Source organism: Aotus nancymaae, unplaced genomic scaffold, assembly GCF_030222135.1.
Source record: "Aotus nancymaae isolate 86718 unplaced genomic scaffold, 86718_ANA_hifiasm-v0.15.2.pri h1tg000029l, whole genome shotgun sequence".
Classification (NCBI taxonomy): domain Eukaryota; kingdom Metazoa; phylum Chordata; class Mammalia; order Primates; family Aotidae; genus Aotus; species Aotus nancymaae.
The window spans coordinates 8,329,324-8,344,175 of record NW_026988442.1 but is presented as its reverse complement, the minus strand read 5'-3'; the positions used below and the strand labels follow the sequence as shown (position 1 = coordinate 8,344,175).

The 14,852-nt window shown below is 43.0% G+C and overlaps 1 protein-coding gene across 1 annotated transcript in view; it reads right to left on the bottom strand.

Moving 5' to 3' along the window:
* Positions 1-14,376, bottom strand: part of DNAAF9 (dynein axonemal assembly factor 9) — a 151,693-nt gene extending 137,317 nt beyond the window's left edge. Inside the window, exon 1 of the mRNA XM_021665721.2 lies at positions 14,187-14,376. Within this exon, the coding sequence (XP_021521396.2) occupies positions 14,187-14,269 (83 nt within the window). The 5' untranslated portion in view covers positions 14,270-14,376. The remainder of the gene's footprint in view (positions 1-14,186) is intronic.
* Positions 14,377-14,852: the final 476 nt, after the last annotated feature.

The following is a 14,852-nucleotide window of genomic DNA, read 5'->3' as shown; positions in this document are numbered from 1 at the left end:
AGATTGCCCGCCTCTCCCCAATTTTTCACGTTTAGTAGAAGGCTGATCTTGCAGTCATTATCCGCACTAGAAACAGTTCATTAAGTTTGTCCTCTGGCCCACTTCCCAACCCATCAGACAGTAGGCTGCTTCACTGCCAAGGTTACCCAAAGCTCTTTGGTTTTCAAAGTTAGCAACCAGCAAGTGACAAAAGCATGAAAAGGTCAGGTGACCAAGAAAAAACAGCTCCCCAACCACAGCTGTACAAAGCCAAGACAATACTGAAAACAGTTTCCTTTCCATGATGTTAATCCAAATAAAGTGTAAGCATATAAAATGTAGAAATACTCTCTTCTTCCCAGAGAAAAACAGTCCTAATTATTGTTTATTTTATTAATACACAGCAAAACTAAATTCTTTTATTCCTTTGCATATTTTCTTGCTTCCCAAGTTTAATTATTAACTACAAGCTAGTATTTTGTCACTGAAGCATAAAACACGTCACTTAATTATTTACCTTTTAATTAAAAAAAAGAAAACCTAATAAGTATTTTAAAACTCACAATGACTCACACTCCCAGCAGCCAGAATTAACCACTGTTAACATTTTGGCATATCTACTTTTTTCTACATTACTGTTTTTTAAAATTAGGTATGTAGAATACTTATTGTGTATTTTGAGGAAGGAAAAGGAATATTACATAAAGCCGTCACTGATCCTCACCCATCAGAGGATCAATGAGGTAACCACTATGAGTTTCTTATGTATCCAACCACCAGTCTTTTTATTTTTTTTTGGAGACAGTTTCGCTCTTGTTGCCCAGGCTGGAGAACAATGGTGCTATCTCAGCTTGCTGCAACCTCTGCCTCCTGGGTTTAAGCAATTCTCCTGCCTCAGCCTCTCGGGTAGCTGGGATTACAGGCATGTGCCACCACTCCCAGCTAATTTTGTATTTTTAGTAGAGAGAAGGTTTCTCCGTGTTGGTCAGGCTGGTCTTGAACTCCTAACCTCAGGTGATCTGCCCACCTTGGCCTCCCAAAGTGTTCAGATTACAGGCGTTAGCCACCATGCCCAGCCATCTTTTTTCTTTTAATAGAAATATTCAAAGGTTGGGCACGGTGGCTCACACCTGTAATCCCAACACCGTGGGAGACCAGGCATTCAACACCAGCCTTAGCAACGCAGCAAGACTTCATCTCTACAAAAACTAAAAATAAAAAAATTACCAAGACATGGTGGTGTGCGGCAGAAGTTCCAACTACTTAGGCGGCTGAGGTGGGGGATCACTTGAGCCCAGGAGTTCCAGGCTGCAGTGATTGTTCCACCGCACTCTAGCCTGGACAAGTGAGACTCTGTCTATAAAAAGAAAAAGAAAGAAAAAATTTTTCAAACATATACCACACCCAGCAATGACACTATCCTCTATCCCCTGGGTCTATCTGAGCATGGCTGGCATATCCTGGGTAGACAGCCTGTGGTCACCAATGACCTTACAAAGTTCCACTTTTAGAAGACACATAGACTCAGCAGACCCAATAATGCAGCTTATGTCAAAGACGCTGCCTTCTATTAAATTATAACTTACTTCTTGTGTTCCTTGGATTCAGACTCAGAATTTAGACATGATAGAGGACTGAGATAACAAGAAGAAACCAAGAGCTAAACAGATGCAGTTTGCCCAAGATCCCAAAGCTAAGTAAAGATTAACATCATCAGAACCTAAGTGACCAGGTACCCTGACTCTGGACTTTTTCTTTCTGCTAAACCCCACTGTTTTCCTGACAATAAAGCCAGTCATGGGTACAATATATTTGAATTCTAAACAATCATCTCTGTTCTTCCCATCTTATATGTAAATAGTTAATTCATTGCTCACTGCTTTTATAACAGCTGCTGCATAAACAGCCAGGTATTTTATTGTTTATGTTTCATTATCTTGCTTCCCCAGAAATGAAGAAAAAAATTGGAAATTTTATTTTACCCATTTTTCATCCATGATTTATGCTTTTTTATCTTGAAAATTAAACAATTAGAATACTAACATATTTTTATATGCTGTATACTTTGTGTTTTGAATGTTTTACAAAATGAATCCTCACATACCAATCTGATTCATCTCATCGTAGAAAACTGTTATGAACAATTTGGTATGGAACTCTCAGTAATACATAGTTTGGGTGTTTTTTGTTGGGGAAGTATTTTTTACATAAACAAAACAATAAAATACGTCACTGCTCTGCAACATGTTTTTTTCACTTAACATTATACCTTGGAGATCTTTCCAGCTTAGTACATAGAACTGAATCTCATTTTTAAAACTGCTGGCCATGATCACTAATGATGTTGAATATATTTTATTTATTTATTTTTGAAACAGAGTCTTGCTCTGTCACCCAGGCTGGAGTACAGTGGCACAATCTCAGCTCACTGCTGAGATCACTGAACACCTCTTAGTTGAAAACAGACTAATAAAGAGTCCATCACACTTTTTCAAAGAACTTGCTAAACTCTAATTAGTTTAACAGTTTTGTCTATTGTCATAAGTTTTCGGGATGAATCAAAGGAGTTTTATCTCTTTAAGTTTTTATTTCAACTCAATTCATCTTTCTTTTTTTTTTTAAATAGAGATGCAGTTTCACCATGTTGGCCAGGATGGTCTCGATCTCTTGATCCACCCATCTTGGCCTCCCAAAGTGCTGGGATTATAGGCGTGAGCCACCCTAATTCATCGTTTTTTTTTAATTGAGCATCTATTGTGTGCCAGGCACTGTTTAGGACACTGGGGATTTAGCAATGAATGAAAGGACAAAAAATCCTTGAAACAAAACTCCTAGAACTTAATTTTAAGGGAGGGAGGTGTGAGGGAGGAGAGATAAACGAAATAAGTAAGTAAAATATATTTGTCATATGGTGATAAGTGGGAGGTTGTGAGTCCTAAGAGGAGGGTAGAGTGCAGTTTAAAAGCAAGATCAGGAAAAGCCTCACCAAGAATACATTTGCATAAAGACCTAAAGGATATGAGAGCACAAGCTATGCAGCAAAGGCGAAGGCCCTGAAGGGAGTGTCACTGAGCCTATGTGGCTGGAGCAGAGTAGGTGAAGAAGAGTGTAGTACGAGATGAAGGGAGAAAAAAGAAATTATGTGCGTGTTAACCTTAAGATTAGTTAATACTTGCAGTGTTTAGAGTGCTTCAAAAAGAGGTATGACATAAGAAATGACTTACATTTTAATAAGATCACTCTATTTGCTGTGTTGAAAACAGACTGAAGGAAGATAAAAAACTCAACCTGAGGGACCAATTAAGACTCTACCACTAGACAGGAATGGTGGCTCATGCCTGTAATCCCAGCACTGGGGGAGATCGAGGCAGGTGATTGCTTGAGTTTGAGACCAGCCTGGGCAACATGGCAAAATCCTGTGTCTACAAAAAATACAAAACTTAGCCAGGTGTGGTGGCACACACCTGCAGTCCCAACTAGTCAGGAGGCTATGTTGGGAGGATTGCTTGAGCCTGGGAGGCAAAGTTCGCTGTGAGTGGAGATAATACCACTGCATTTCAGCCTGGGTGACAGAGTGAGACCTTGTCTCAAAGAAAAAAAAAAAAAGAGTCTACTGCAATAATCCAGCCAATAGATAGATGATTATTTGTTTTGCTTATCTTATTACATTAGCTGCAACCTTATTATATTAGCAGTTTAAATCAGAAATGAGTGTTAAATTTTAAATAGATTTTTTTTAGGGGGAGCATCTACCAGTCTATTAACTTCATTATTAGATTTCCTAATGATGAACAATTCTTGCATTTCTTGGATAAACCCTACTTGTGCATGAAGTAGTACCGTTGTTTTACCGTACTTCCAGATTCAATATACTATTGTTTTACTTAGGATTTTTGCATTTGTAGTTCTCCTTTGTGCTTTGCTAATCAACTACCAGGATTATGCTAGCCTCAGAGAATGAGTGGGAAAGCTTTCTGAGTTTGATACTCCACTCAGCATACTTTCCATTTATTTTTTCTTTTTTTCTTTTTTGAGACAGAGTCTTACTCTGTCACCAGGCTAGAGTGCAGTGGCTCGATCTTGGCTCACTGCAACCTCCGCCTCCCAGGTTCAAGCGATTCTCTTGCCTCAGCTTCCCGAGTAGCTGGGACTATAGGCACGTGTCACCACGCCCAGCTAATTTTATTTTTAGTAGAGATGGGGTTTCACCATGTTGGCCAGGATGGTCTCAATCTCTTCACCTCGTGAGCGGCCCGCCTCAGCCTCCCAAAGTGCTAGGATTACAGGCATAAGCCACCAGCCCGGCCCTCCATACGTTCCATTACTATCTCCCCTGGTAATATATCCTGTGATCCTTCCAGGTCAGTGTCCCATCATGATTTATCCAGGTGCAAGTCAGATCAACTCGAGTCCTTTCCAGGGCTCTCATTCTAGAGCTAAAAGAGAAATGGCCTCTAGGATCACAGTGCAGGAAGAATGTGGTTTGGGGCTATGATAACCATCTTCCCTGCCTTGGGGAAGATATATTCATAGGAGAATGCACAGCCAGGTAGTGAGAAGCAGATGAGAGATAGCATGGACAGAGTCAACTGTTCTGATAGCAGAGTCTTGGCTCCAGTCCCTAAGGCACTTCCTGAATCTTCCCACTATCCTTTCCAGGCAGATAAGCTAATACATTCCATTTTTTACATAAATCCTTGACTTGGACTTCTGTCACTTGCAATGGAAAGCATTCTTAATATAAAATCAATCCCAGGAATTGTTTAGGGTTGAACCATGCTGGTGTCTACAAGTTATTTTGAAAAGCATTAAAAAAAATTGGATGGATCGAGAAAAGGATTTGCCTTATATGATAAGGCAAATATAGCAAATACATTAAGCATAGAATCTAGATATGGTATATACAAATGTTCACTGAACAATTCTTGAAACTTTTCTGTACTTTTGAAATTTTTCACAATAAAATGTTGGTCGGGTTTGGGTATCAACAGTAGGAGTAATAAAAGCCATATTAGCATTAATCTAGACTTTAGGTGCTGATTAAAAAGAGCTCACTGTAGTACTGCTACAGGTTTAAGAAACCTGGCCCTGCACTAAAGCAGCAATCATTTACCTCCCTTTGCATAACTAGAGATAACGGAGAAAAGGCAAAAAGGCAGGATGTGCAGCACGGCAATAAATGACACTTCCCAGTGATGTCTTTGCTGGAGGAACAACCTGCAATGGAAAAAAAGCTAGCCAATGTTGCTGCTGTCATAGCTAATACATGGTTGACCAATGACCATAAGGTGACTCAAACCGAAGGGACAAACATACACACGTATGATATGCCTGGAGAATGTGCTGGCATCATTGAATCATTCAATGATTTTCATTTTCTCCCACTACTTTCATGTTGCTCAACAGAGCCATTAGTAATCCTAAGCAATGTAAACTTCATTCTACACAGCTACCTCCCTGGTAAAAATAAACAGTTGACTGATCCATATCCATTCTCCTCTTCTTTCTTAGTAGAGTACCACAACTTTATTTGGGGCAGCAATAGGTTCAGGTCCTTTGTTTCCACAGTTATCAATGAGACATACACAGAAGTCATCAAGTAGAAGTTTCCAGGAAAGCTCTCTGAAGGGAACTGATTCAACAGGAAGGAAACCCCTTCTATTGCCCCTTCTTGTCTGACAGACATGATGGCTGGAGTTCCTGCAGCCATTCTGTGATCATGGAGCTATGATGAATAAAAGCCACCTGCTAAAAAACAGCAGAACACAAACACAGAAGAGGCCTGGCTCCCTGATGACTCTGTAACAGGATGGCCCGCCTTCCTCTAGACAGACGTCTTCTTAAAGTTAAGTCATTATTGTTAAGAATCTCGCCAGCTGCCAAATTTAATTCCTGACAGGCCACCTTATCTAAAATGGTTAAAACTCATGTCCAATGGCAATTCATGTCTACACATATTTCACGAATTGGTATACACAAGACACTCTATAAACTAAATTCAAGAACTTCAGAAAATGTTACCCGCCACAAATGGAAAATGTTATCTGGAAGTTTGTTCACTATATTCCAGTGCATGCAACAACACTTTATTTTCCATTTTCTTCCTTTTCTCTGGCATTCTCTGAACATTTCCTCACACAATCTGCTCTTTGTAAAGTCAGTTCACAAGTCTTTAATCACAAAGTATTCACAATTCAATTCCTTTCCTTCACTTCTCTGACCATTAAAAACAGGCCAAATTTAAATGCAATGTGAAATCCTGAGTTGGATTCTGGAACACAAAAATAATGTGTGGGAAAACTGAGAAAATTCAAATAAAGGCTGGAGTAGTAAACTCCAAGCAAACAAAAATTTACTAAGTAAATGAATCTATTATACCAACATTAATTTCTTACTTTTGATAAATGCACCATGGTTATATGTAAGACGTTAACACTAGGGGAAGCTGCATGAAGAGTATATAGGAACACTCTGGGCCACATTTGAAATTCATCTATAAACCTAAAATTATTTCAAAATTAGAAGTTAAAAACAAAAAGAATGCCAAATAAGCTGCCTTTTCTTCAGACTAGAGCTCAAAATCACAGATAATAATTTTAAATATCCAAGTTGCAAACACTGCTTTTCTTTCTTTTTTAAACATTTCATGATAAAAACAATAATTTAAGCTGTGTCGCCGGGTGCGGTGGCTCACGCCTGTAATACCAGCACTTTGGGAGGCTGAGGCAGGTGGATCATGAGGTTAAGAGATCGAGACCATCCTGGTCAACATGGTGAAACCCCGTCTCTACTAAAAATACAAAAGTTAGCTGAGCATGGTGGCACGTGCCTGTAATCCCAACTACTCAGGAGGCTGAGGCAGGAGCTGAACCCAGGAGGCAGAGGTTGCGATCAGTCGAGATTGCGCCATTGCACTCTAGCCTGGGTAACAAGAGCAAAACTCCATCTCAAAAAAAAAAAAAACTAAGCTGTGTCACTTAAAGGGCATTTGTATCTCATTCTCTCCCTTCTCCGAAGATCAGAACCTCAGAGAAGACCCCACAAGCTGGGAAACATTGTTAAGATAACGTGTACCATTAATGCCACAACACTCACTAAATAAGAGTCCTCAGTATACTGTCATCCCAGATACAAGTGAAAAGGCAGTTATGTAGGCCCCTACCCCTGGGCCAGAAATAAAGCCATAGAAGTCTAACTAAGCATACCCTTTTTACTTCTACAGGTACCACACCAAGCCTTCCTGGCCAGCATCCAAGTAAATTAGTAAATTGGAGACTGAACCTTCACATTTTCAGGCATTCCAGGGCATTGGCTTGCTTTGCATTTTGAGTTTTCTTAAGGCTGGGACCAACTGTACTGCAGTTATTACTTCTGTAGATCTGTAAACCCCCTAAGAAAACCAGGGGTAATGGCAACTGGCTAATAAACATTACCTGAAGAGATAACTGACCTCTGTGAGGCTTTCATTAAAGTGCTTTCTGTAGAGCATCACTATTATGAACCGCTTTATTTTTTTATTTTTGTTTTTTTGAGATGGAGTCTTACTCTATTGCTCAGGCTGGAGTACAGTGGCACAATCTCAGCTCAGTGCAACCTCTGCCTCTTGGGTTTAAGCAATTCTCCTGCCTCAGCCTCCCCAGTAGCTGAGATTACAGGCACCCACCACCATGCCCAGCTAAATTTTTGTATTTTTAGTAGACAGGGTTTCTCGATGGCCAGGCTGGTCTCGAACTCCTGACCTCAGGTGATCCACCCACCTCAGCCTCCCAAAGTGCTGGCCTTACAGGCATGAGCCACAGCACCTGGCCAATGAACCACTTTCTTATCACCTAGTTTACAACAATGTCTTTTCATTCTTGAATACCCATGAAATTTAACATAGCCCACAGCTTCACCTGTAATTATTCTCTATTCATTCAATAAGTAATTACTGAAGCAGTGTTTCATAATAGCTAACAATAGCAGTTCATATTCATCGAGTCCTATGTGCCAGATACCAATCTAAGCAGCAAGGGAAACAACGTGGGAAATGGCAATTAAAGATGGTCCTAGCCCCCTGATACTGTCCAGGGGTGATAAAGAAGGTCCTTCCCTATGACTCTCTTGATAATAAAGAAATCCCACCTATGCATGGTAGAAGGGACCCAGCACAGGAAATTCTTAATCAGATTGTTTTGCTAGAGTACATCCTCCACTCACTTCTTCATAAAATGTGCATGGGAGGTCAAATTTTGAGAACTTACTTGTGTGAAATATCTTCATCCTTTCTCACACCTGTCTGAGAGTTTGGCTGGGTGTAGAATTCTGGGTGGGAATCTATTTTCCTTCAAAAGGCACTCTGCTCCATTACTTCCTAGCTTCCAATGCTGCTAGAATCCTAGGATTCCTGATCCTATGTATGTGATTTACATACATACGATTTACAGTATATTATTTTGTCTTTATGGTGCCAGAAAATTTCATGATGCTATGCCCTGACATGGATATTTTTATTTTGAATTGACAGATAAAATTGTATATATGTATTTGTGTAAAACATGATGTTTTGAAATACATATACATAGTGGAAAAGTTAAATCTACCTAATTAACAAATATATCAACTCATATAGTTGTTTTTGTGATGAGAACATTTACTATCCACTCTGTTTGCATTTTTCAAGAATATATCATCATTAACTATAGTTACCATGTTGTATAACAAATCTCTTAAACTTACTCCCCTATCCAACTATAATTATATATCCTTCGACCAACATCGCCTTTACCCTGCTACACACTAACTACCCCAGCCTCTGGTAACCACTATTCTACTCTCTACTTCTATAAGATCAACTTTTTTTTTTTTCTTGACACAGGATCTCACTCTGTTGCCCAGGCTGGAGTGCAGTGGCATGAACACAGCTCCCTGTAGCCTTGACTGCCTAGGCTCAAGCAATCCTTGGATTACAGGTCCATGCCACCACGCCTGGCTAATTTTTTGTTTGTTTGTTTGTTTGTTTGTTTGAGATGAAGTCTTGCTCTGTCACCCAGGCTAGAGTGCAGTGGCGCAATCTCAGCTCACTGCAATCTCCGCCTCCCAGGATCAAGTGATTCTCCTGCCTCAGCCTCCCAATTAGCTGGGATTACAAATGCGTGCCACCACACACGGCTAATTTTTGTATTTTTAGTAGAGACAGGGTTTCACCATGTTGGTCAGGCTGGTCGTGAACTCTTGATCTTGGGATCTGCCCGCCTTGGCCTCCCAAAGTGCTGGGATTACAGGTTTGAGCCACAGGGCCTGGCCAATTTTTTTTTTTTCAATTTTGTAAAGATGGGGTCTTACCATGTTACCCAGACAGGTCTCAAACTCCTGGGCTCAAGCAATCTTCCCACCAGGGCCAAGATCAACTTTTTTAGATTCTACCCACATATGAATGAGATCATGTGGTACTGGCATGGATATTTTAAAATTCATTGTGCTAGATTCTTGGCAAGTGCTTTCAATCTGGAAATGTATGTCCTTTGGTTCTGGGAAATTTGTTGTTTTTTTTTTTTATCATTTCTTCATGTCTTCAAGCAATAATCACCCACTATCTCTCCCTGTTACAGACATCTACAGATCCCTAAGTAATTCATTCATGATAATCTCAATAGGCACCACAATCTTTACCTCTCAATGCCTTGATTCCCCTGCTTCCAATGGTGGTGTCCTCTATTCTACTTTAGCTATTCCTTTCCACATTGCCCACATCCAAGCAGCTCAACACAGCTGCAGGAAAAGCATACAACTATGCTTAACTAGGGTCTCACCTAGGTTTATAACTACAAACATCAAATGGGCACTAGGTGCTGCCTGGCAATCCTAAAACTTTTCCTTATTTTCAACTAATTCTTCCCCATTCTCTTGGATGAATTTTACAAATATCCAACACCTCCCTTCATTTTTGGCTGAAGACCTTCCTTGTTATTTAAATGAGAATACAGAAGTAATCAGAAGAGAACTTTCACTTTCTCCCACCAACAAGCTATCAGCATTTGGGTTCACATAATCTGCCACCAGTGAGTTGTCTGCATTGCTCCTATCTAACTTGAGACCAACATGCCCATTTACCTACTAGATCCCATTTCATCTTACCTACTCAAGGACTTCACCCCTGCAAGTGTCTCTTCTCTCTAATCATCAATTGTTCCTCCCTACTGCATCAACTCATCAATTTATAAACATGCTATAATATCTGCCCATCTAAAAACAAAAACTGAACACCTCATGATCTTCCAACTACAGCCCCATTACTCTGCTCTCCCTATAACCATCCTCGAAAGAACATCACTTTGACTGTCTATATTCAGTGTCTTCAATTCTCCTCTTATTTTCTCCTTTGTAAATTAATAAATTTTTTTTTTAGAGATGAGGTCTTGCTATGTTGCCCAGACTGGACTTGAATTCCTGGACTCAAGGGATCCTCCCACCTCAGCCTTCCGAGAAGCTGACCTACAGGTGACTGGCTTCACTTTCTGTTGAACCCACTGCACCAAAACTGTTCTTGTCGAGGTCACTAATGACCTCCACAGTATTGAATCTAATTGTCGATTATTAGCCCTTTTTGTTTTTTTCTTGAAACGGAGTTTTGCTCTTGTTGCCCAGGCTGAAGTGCAATGGTGTGATCTTGGCTCACTGCCACCTCTGCCTCCCCAGTTCAAGCGATTCTCCTGCCTCAGTCTCCCAAGTAGCTGGGATTACAGGTGCCACCTCCATGCCCGGCTAATTTTTTTTTTTTTTTTTTGTATTTTTAGTAGAGATGGGGTTTCACCATGTTGGTCAGGATGGTCTCAAACTCCTGACCTCAGGTGATCCACCTGCGCTGGCCTCTAAGAGGCTAGGATTACAGGTGTGAGCTCAGGGCCTGATTGTTCTTATCATTCTATCAACAATCTCATTCTATCATTCTATCAACAATCTCATTTGGCTTTCAATGTCTGTTCTCGATTATTCTCCTACATCAGAGGTAGGAAACCATTTTCTCTCAGAATCTGGGAGACACTGCTACACTCTTTCCTTCTTCTAGTGTTCCTAATAGTAAAAAATGGTAACAGTCTTTGAACAGCGGAGGCCAAAACCGACTAGGCCTTCTGTATTATTGTTCCTTCAGCCCTATTTCTTCCCTAGTAGTTATGTCTCACCATTCTGCATCATGATTTTTACTGTTATTGTCTCTTCCCATTCACAAGAGTTTAATTTGAGGGCAGGGGACTACCTTAGTTATCTGAATCTACAGCACCTAACACAGTACATGTTGCATTATTTATATAAGAAATAGTGAAATTTAAACTGTTAAAGAAGTCCCAAGCAGGAACAGATCCCTCTATAAAAAAAGATTTTGAAGTAGTAAAGTATATTTCAGCTAGATTTCTACTGGTTCCTTAGCATTGGTCCACGTAAGTTAGTTTATACCTTGGTAATAATTTCAAAATCCCAGTGGTGTTTCACTTCTTGCTCAACCTATCTGTCAAGCATAGGTCACCTAGAAGCTCGCTCTGGGGCCCCAACTGATGGGTGGCTGCCATTTGCAGCCCGAACAGCTACCACCACAGAAGGAAAGAGAAGGAAAAACTACACAACAGAAGCTTGTACCATGAAAGGTGACACAATATTCCCACACATTTCACTGACCGAAAGCAACTCTCAAGGCCATACCTAACTTCAAAGAAGCAAGTACAATTCTACTACATGCTCAAGAGACAGAAACCAAAAATACCTGATAACACTGATGACTATCATATGCTTAAAGAGAAGCCTCTAATTCTGAGCAACAATATTTTACTTCTTGATCTCCATTCTCCATCTGTGAAAATCAACTACCGTGCTAGAACTATACACGTGCAGAGTACTATCTATGAGTCTTAGGAATGTCACTTCACCAGTTAGGCTTGCCTCTTTCATCACTCAGGAGTCAGCAGCAAAGAAGCCATATATGGGTGACAGGGAAGTGCTAGAAACATTCAATGTCAAGAGTAAGGGAAAGGCTTGAATAGGCAAGAAAAGCACGTTCAATTTCGTAGAAGTGGGGAAAGGAGGGAAGCCTTCAGCAAATTTCTTTCACCAAAGGTATCAGGCAGCTAGGCCTTCGGGTTCCTTGCATTAGCCCTTTTCTGAAATCAAACAAGTTTCACTCAAACCACTTGACAGAAGATTTGGTGTTCGGGGATGATCAGTAGTGAGCCAGCATTCTTCTTTTAACATAGAATCACTACCTTTAAAAGAATAAAACAAGAAAGGCAACAGTTAAGAGACGGATTCTAAGGTAGAGATGATTTTTTCCCCCTAAAAGTCTCAAAAGACTCAAATCCAAATTCCTAAGCTCAAGATGATCTGGGATAAACCTCAAGTCTACACAGAGCCTAGATTTAACGGATGGCTGTTCTAAAGTATCCTCTGCAATGTCTATACAAAGTTCAAATTTCACTGTTTCAGACAGTGAAACTGGTAGAAATGTTGCAAAGGATTGGAGATGGTTACCATAAGCAGTTAAACTTGGAAATGAAAAGCCCACAGGAATTACACTAAAGGGCAGAGCCGGAGTTCAAAAACGTCACCTGCCAAATCTGAAGCAATTCAGGACTCCTAAATGCAATGTTTCATTGGTATCTACCCCCCACCTTCCCTATCCTTTATAGGTTCAACAAACATATATTAGACTCTGGGATGTGGAAAGGAATGCAGGGAAGTAAAAAAGAAACAGGGTTCTAAGAATCAGTTTCTTTTTCTCCAAGAATTTGGTCTAGTTAAAGCAAACAACCCCAAAATACAGATCAGCAAGTAAAGTTAAAACATATGCCTTAGTACCACAACAAGAATATAGGAAAACCTGTTCTAACATGTAGATTGACAACTTCCTTTCAAGGGAACAATACTATATTTGCTTTGCTATGTGGCTAGAATAAAGAAAAATCAAACAACAAAACCCTCTCCTGGTTTAATGATAGTTTAGCCGTGCTAATAATAATCATAGTTCGTATTCTCTCTCCTCTCTCCTCTCTCTCTCTCTCTCTCTCTCTCTCTCTCTCTCTCTCTCTCTCGTCTCCGCTGCAACCCCTCCATCATTCCAAACTTCACACTATGCCAGCGCTCCACACCAGCTCCATCACAAACAATGCCCAGACTAACAAGGTCAGCACCAAAGGCACAGGGCAAAGAAATCTCAAACGGATCTTTCTATATCGAAAGGGGATGGGGAACCCTCCCCACAATCGCCCCCTCCCCACGGCCACAGGGCCCCCACTTCTTAAGCTGCGAGGTAACTTGGGACTGTGTCTCTACGGTAAGGGGCCTGGCGTCCGCCGCTTTCGGGGATCTAAGCCTCTTTCCCCTATTCATCCAGTTTTTCTTCCTGTGCCCCTAATGCCTCTACTTCCTCCCTATTGTGAAATGAGGGGGCATCGCGATGCAGACTGAGGCAGGGGAAGCTGGGGAAACGCGCAATAGGGGAGATGCTGTCATTAGGTACATAGGGGACGGGGGACACTCTTTAAGGAAGCCCTTGTCAAGGGCAAAGGCTCTAGAGATACACGGTAGGGGGCTTTCTAGGTAATATATTTGGGGGTTCTACACAAGGGAGCTACTGTGTGTCTGGAGGTGCGAGGTCTCTAGAGGTAGTTTCTGGGGGCAACATTCCATGGGGAAGGCGAGTGAGTTTTTCATAGGGAAGCCGCTGTGCGGTTCTGTGTAGAAGAATCCTTCCCGGGAGAAACGTTGTATGGGGGCGAGGACGTCATAATAGGGTCTTCACAGGGAACCACTGTCCATAGGGAAGCCATTGTCGGGAAACCGTTGCAGGGTTGTCTAGGGAAGCCATTGTCGGGAAACCGTTGCAGGGTTGTCTATAGGGGAGCCATTGTGGGGAAACCGTTGCAGGGTTGTCTAGGGAAGCCATTGTCGGGAAACCGTTGCAGGGTTGTCTATAGGGGAGCCATTGTGGGGAAACCGTTGCAGGGTTGTCTAGGGAAGCCATTGTGGGGAAACCGTTGCAGGGTTGTCTATAGGGGAGCCATTGTGGGGCCTCTACAGAGGGCGCCGTTCCTGGGAAAACATTCCTCCCTGAGCCGTTCAGGAAAGAACTGTCCCGAGGAAGCCATGTCGGACCACGCCCTGCGGCGGGAAGCGTCGCCGGACCCCGAAAGCCCGCATCCCCCGCCCTGTCGCCCCTCGGCTGCCTCTGCCCCGCGTACCTGACGGAGGGTGACCCGCGGTTGCAGCCGCCAGGGGTCCGCGTGCGGGGCAGCCCCAGCCGGCGCGGTGGACACACATCCATGGCGGCGGGCGGCGGAGGAGGACGGTGCCGCAGGAGGGTCTCAGCGGCCGGCGGGGCAGCTCCAGGACGGCTGCGGCCGGGTGGGGCGGCGGCGGGGCGTGCCGGGTGGGAGGGGGCGCGGCGCGCGGGGTCCGACGGGGGCGGGGCAGGGTGCGCGCACCGAGGGCGGATGGGGGCGTCGGGAGCGGCTGGAGTTGGGGGTCGGTGCACGACCACAGGCCCCCACTTCTTAAGCTGCGAGACCGCCAGGCCGGATGTTGGGAGCGTGTGTCCGCAGGGTGAGGGTTGCCACGGCGCCGCCCTGCCTAGCCCTCAAGCCCGGCATCACGGAGCGGGGCTCTGCACAGAGCCCCCCGGCCACGCACGCGGACGCGCCCGGGGGCGGAGCCTCACCCAGCCCGGCCCCGCCCCACCGGCTCCGCCCGCCCAGCCCCACCCCGCCAGCCTTGGCCTCCAGCGAAGTCTTCCGCTCCGACGCCAGGGTTCAGCGCACCTCCCCGGTACCCGGCTCGCTTCCCGGCTCTCGCGAACGGGGGTCTTCTCGCCTCCTGCTCATCAATTGCACACCCATCCTTCAAACGTC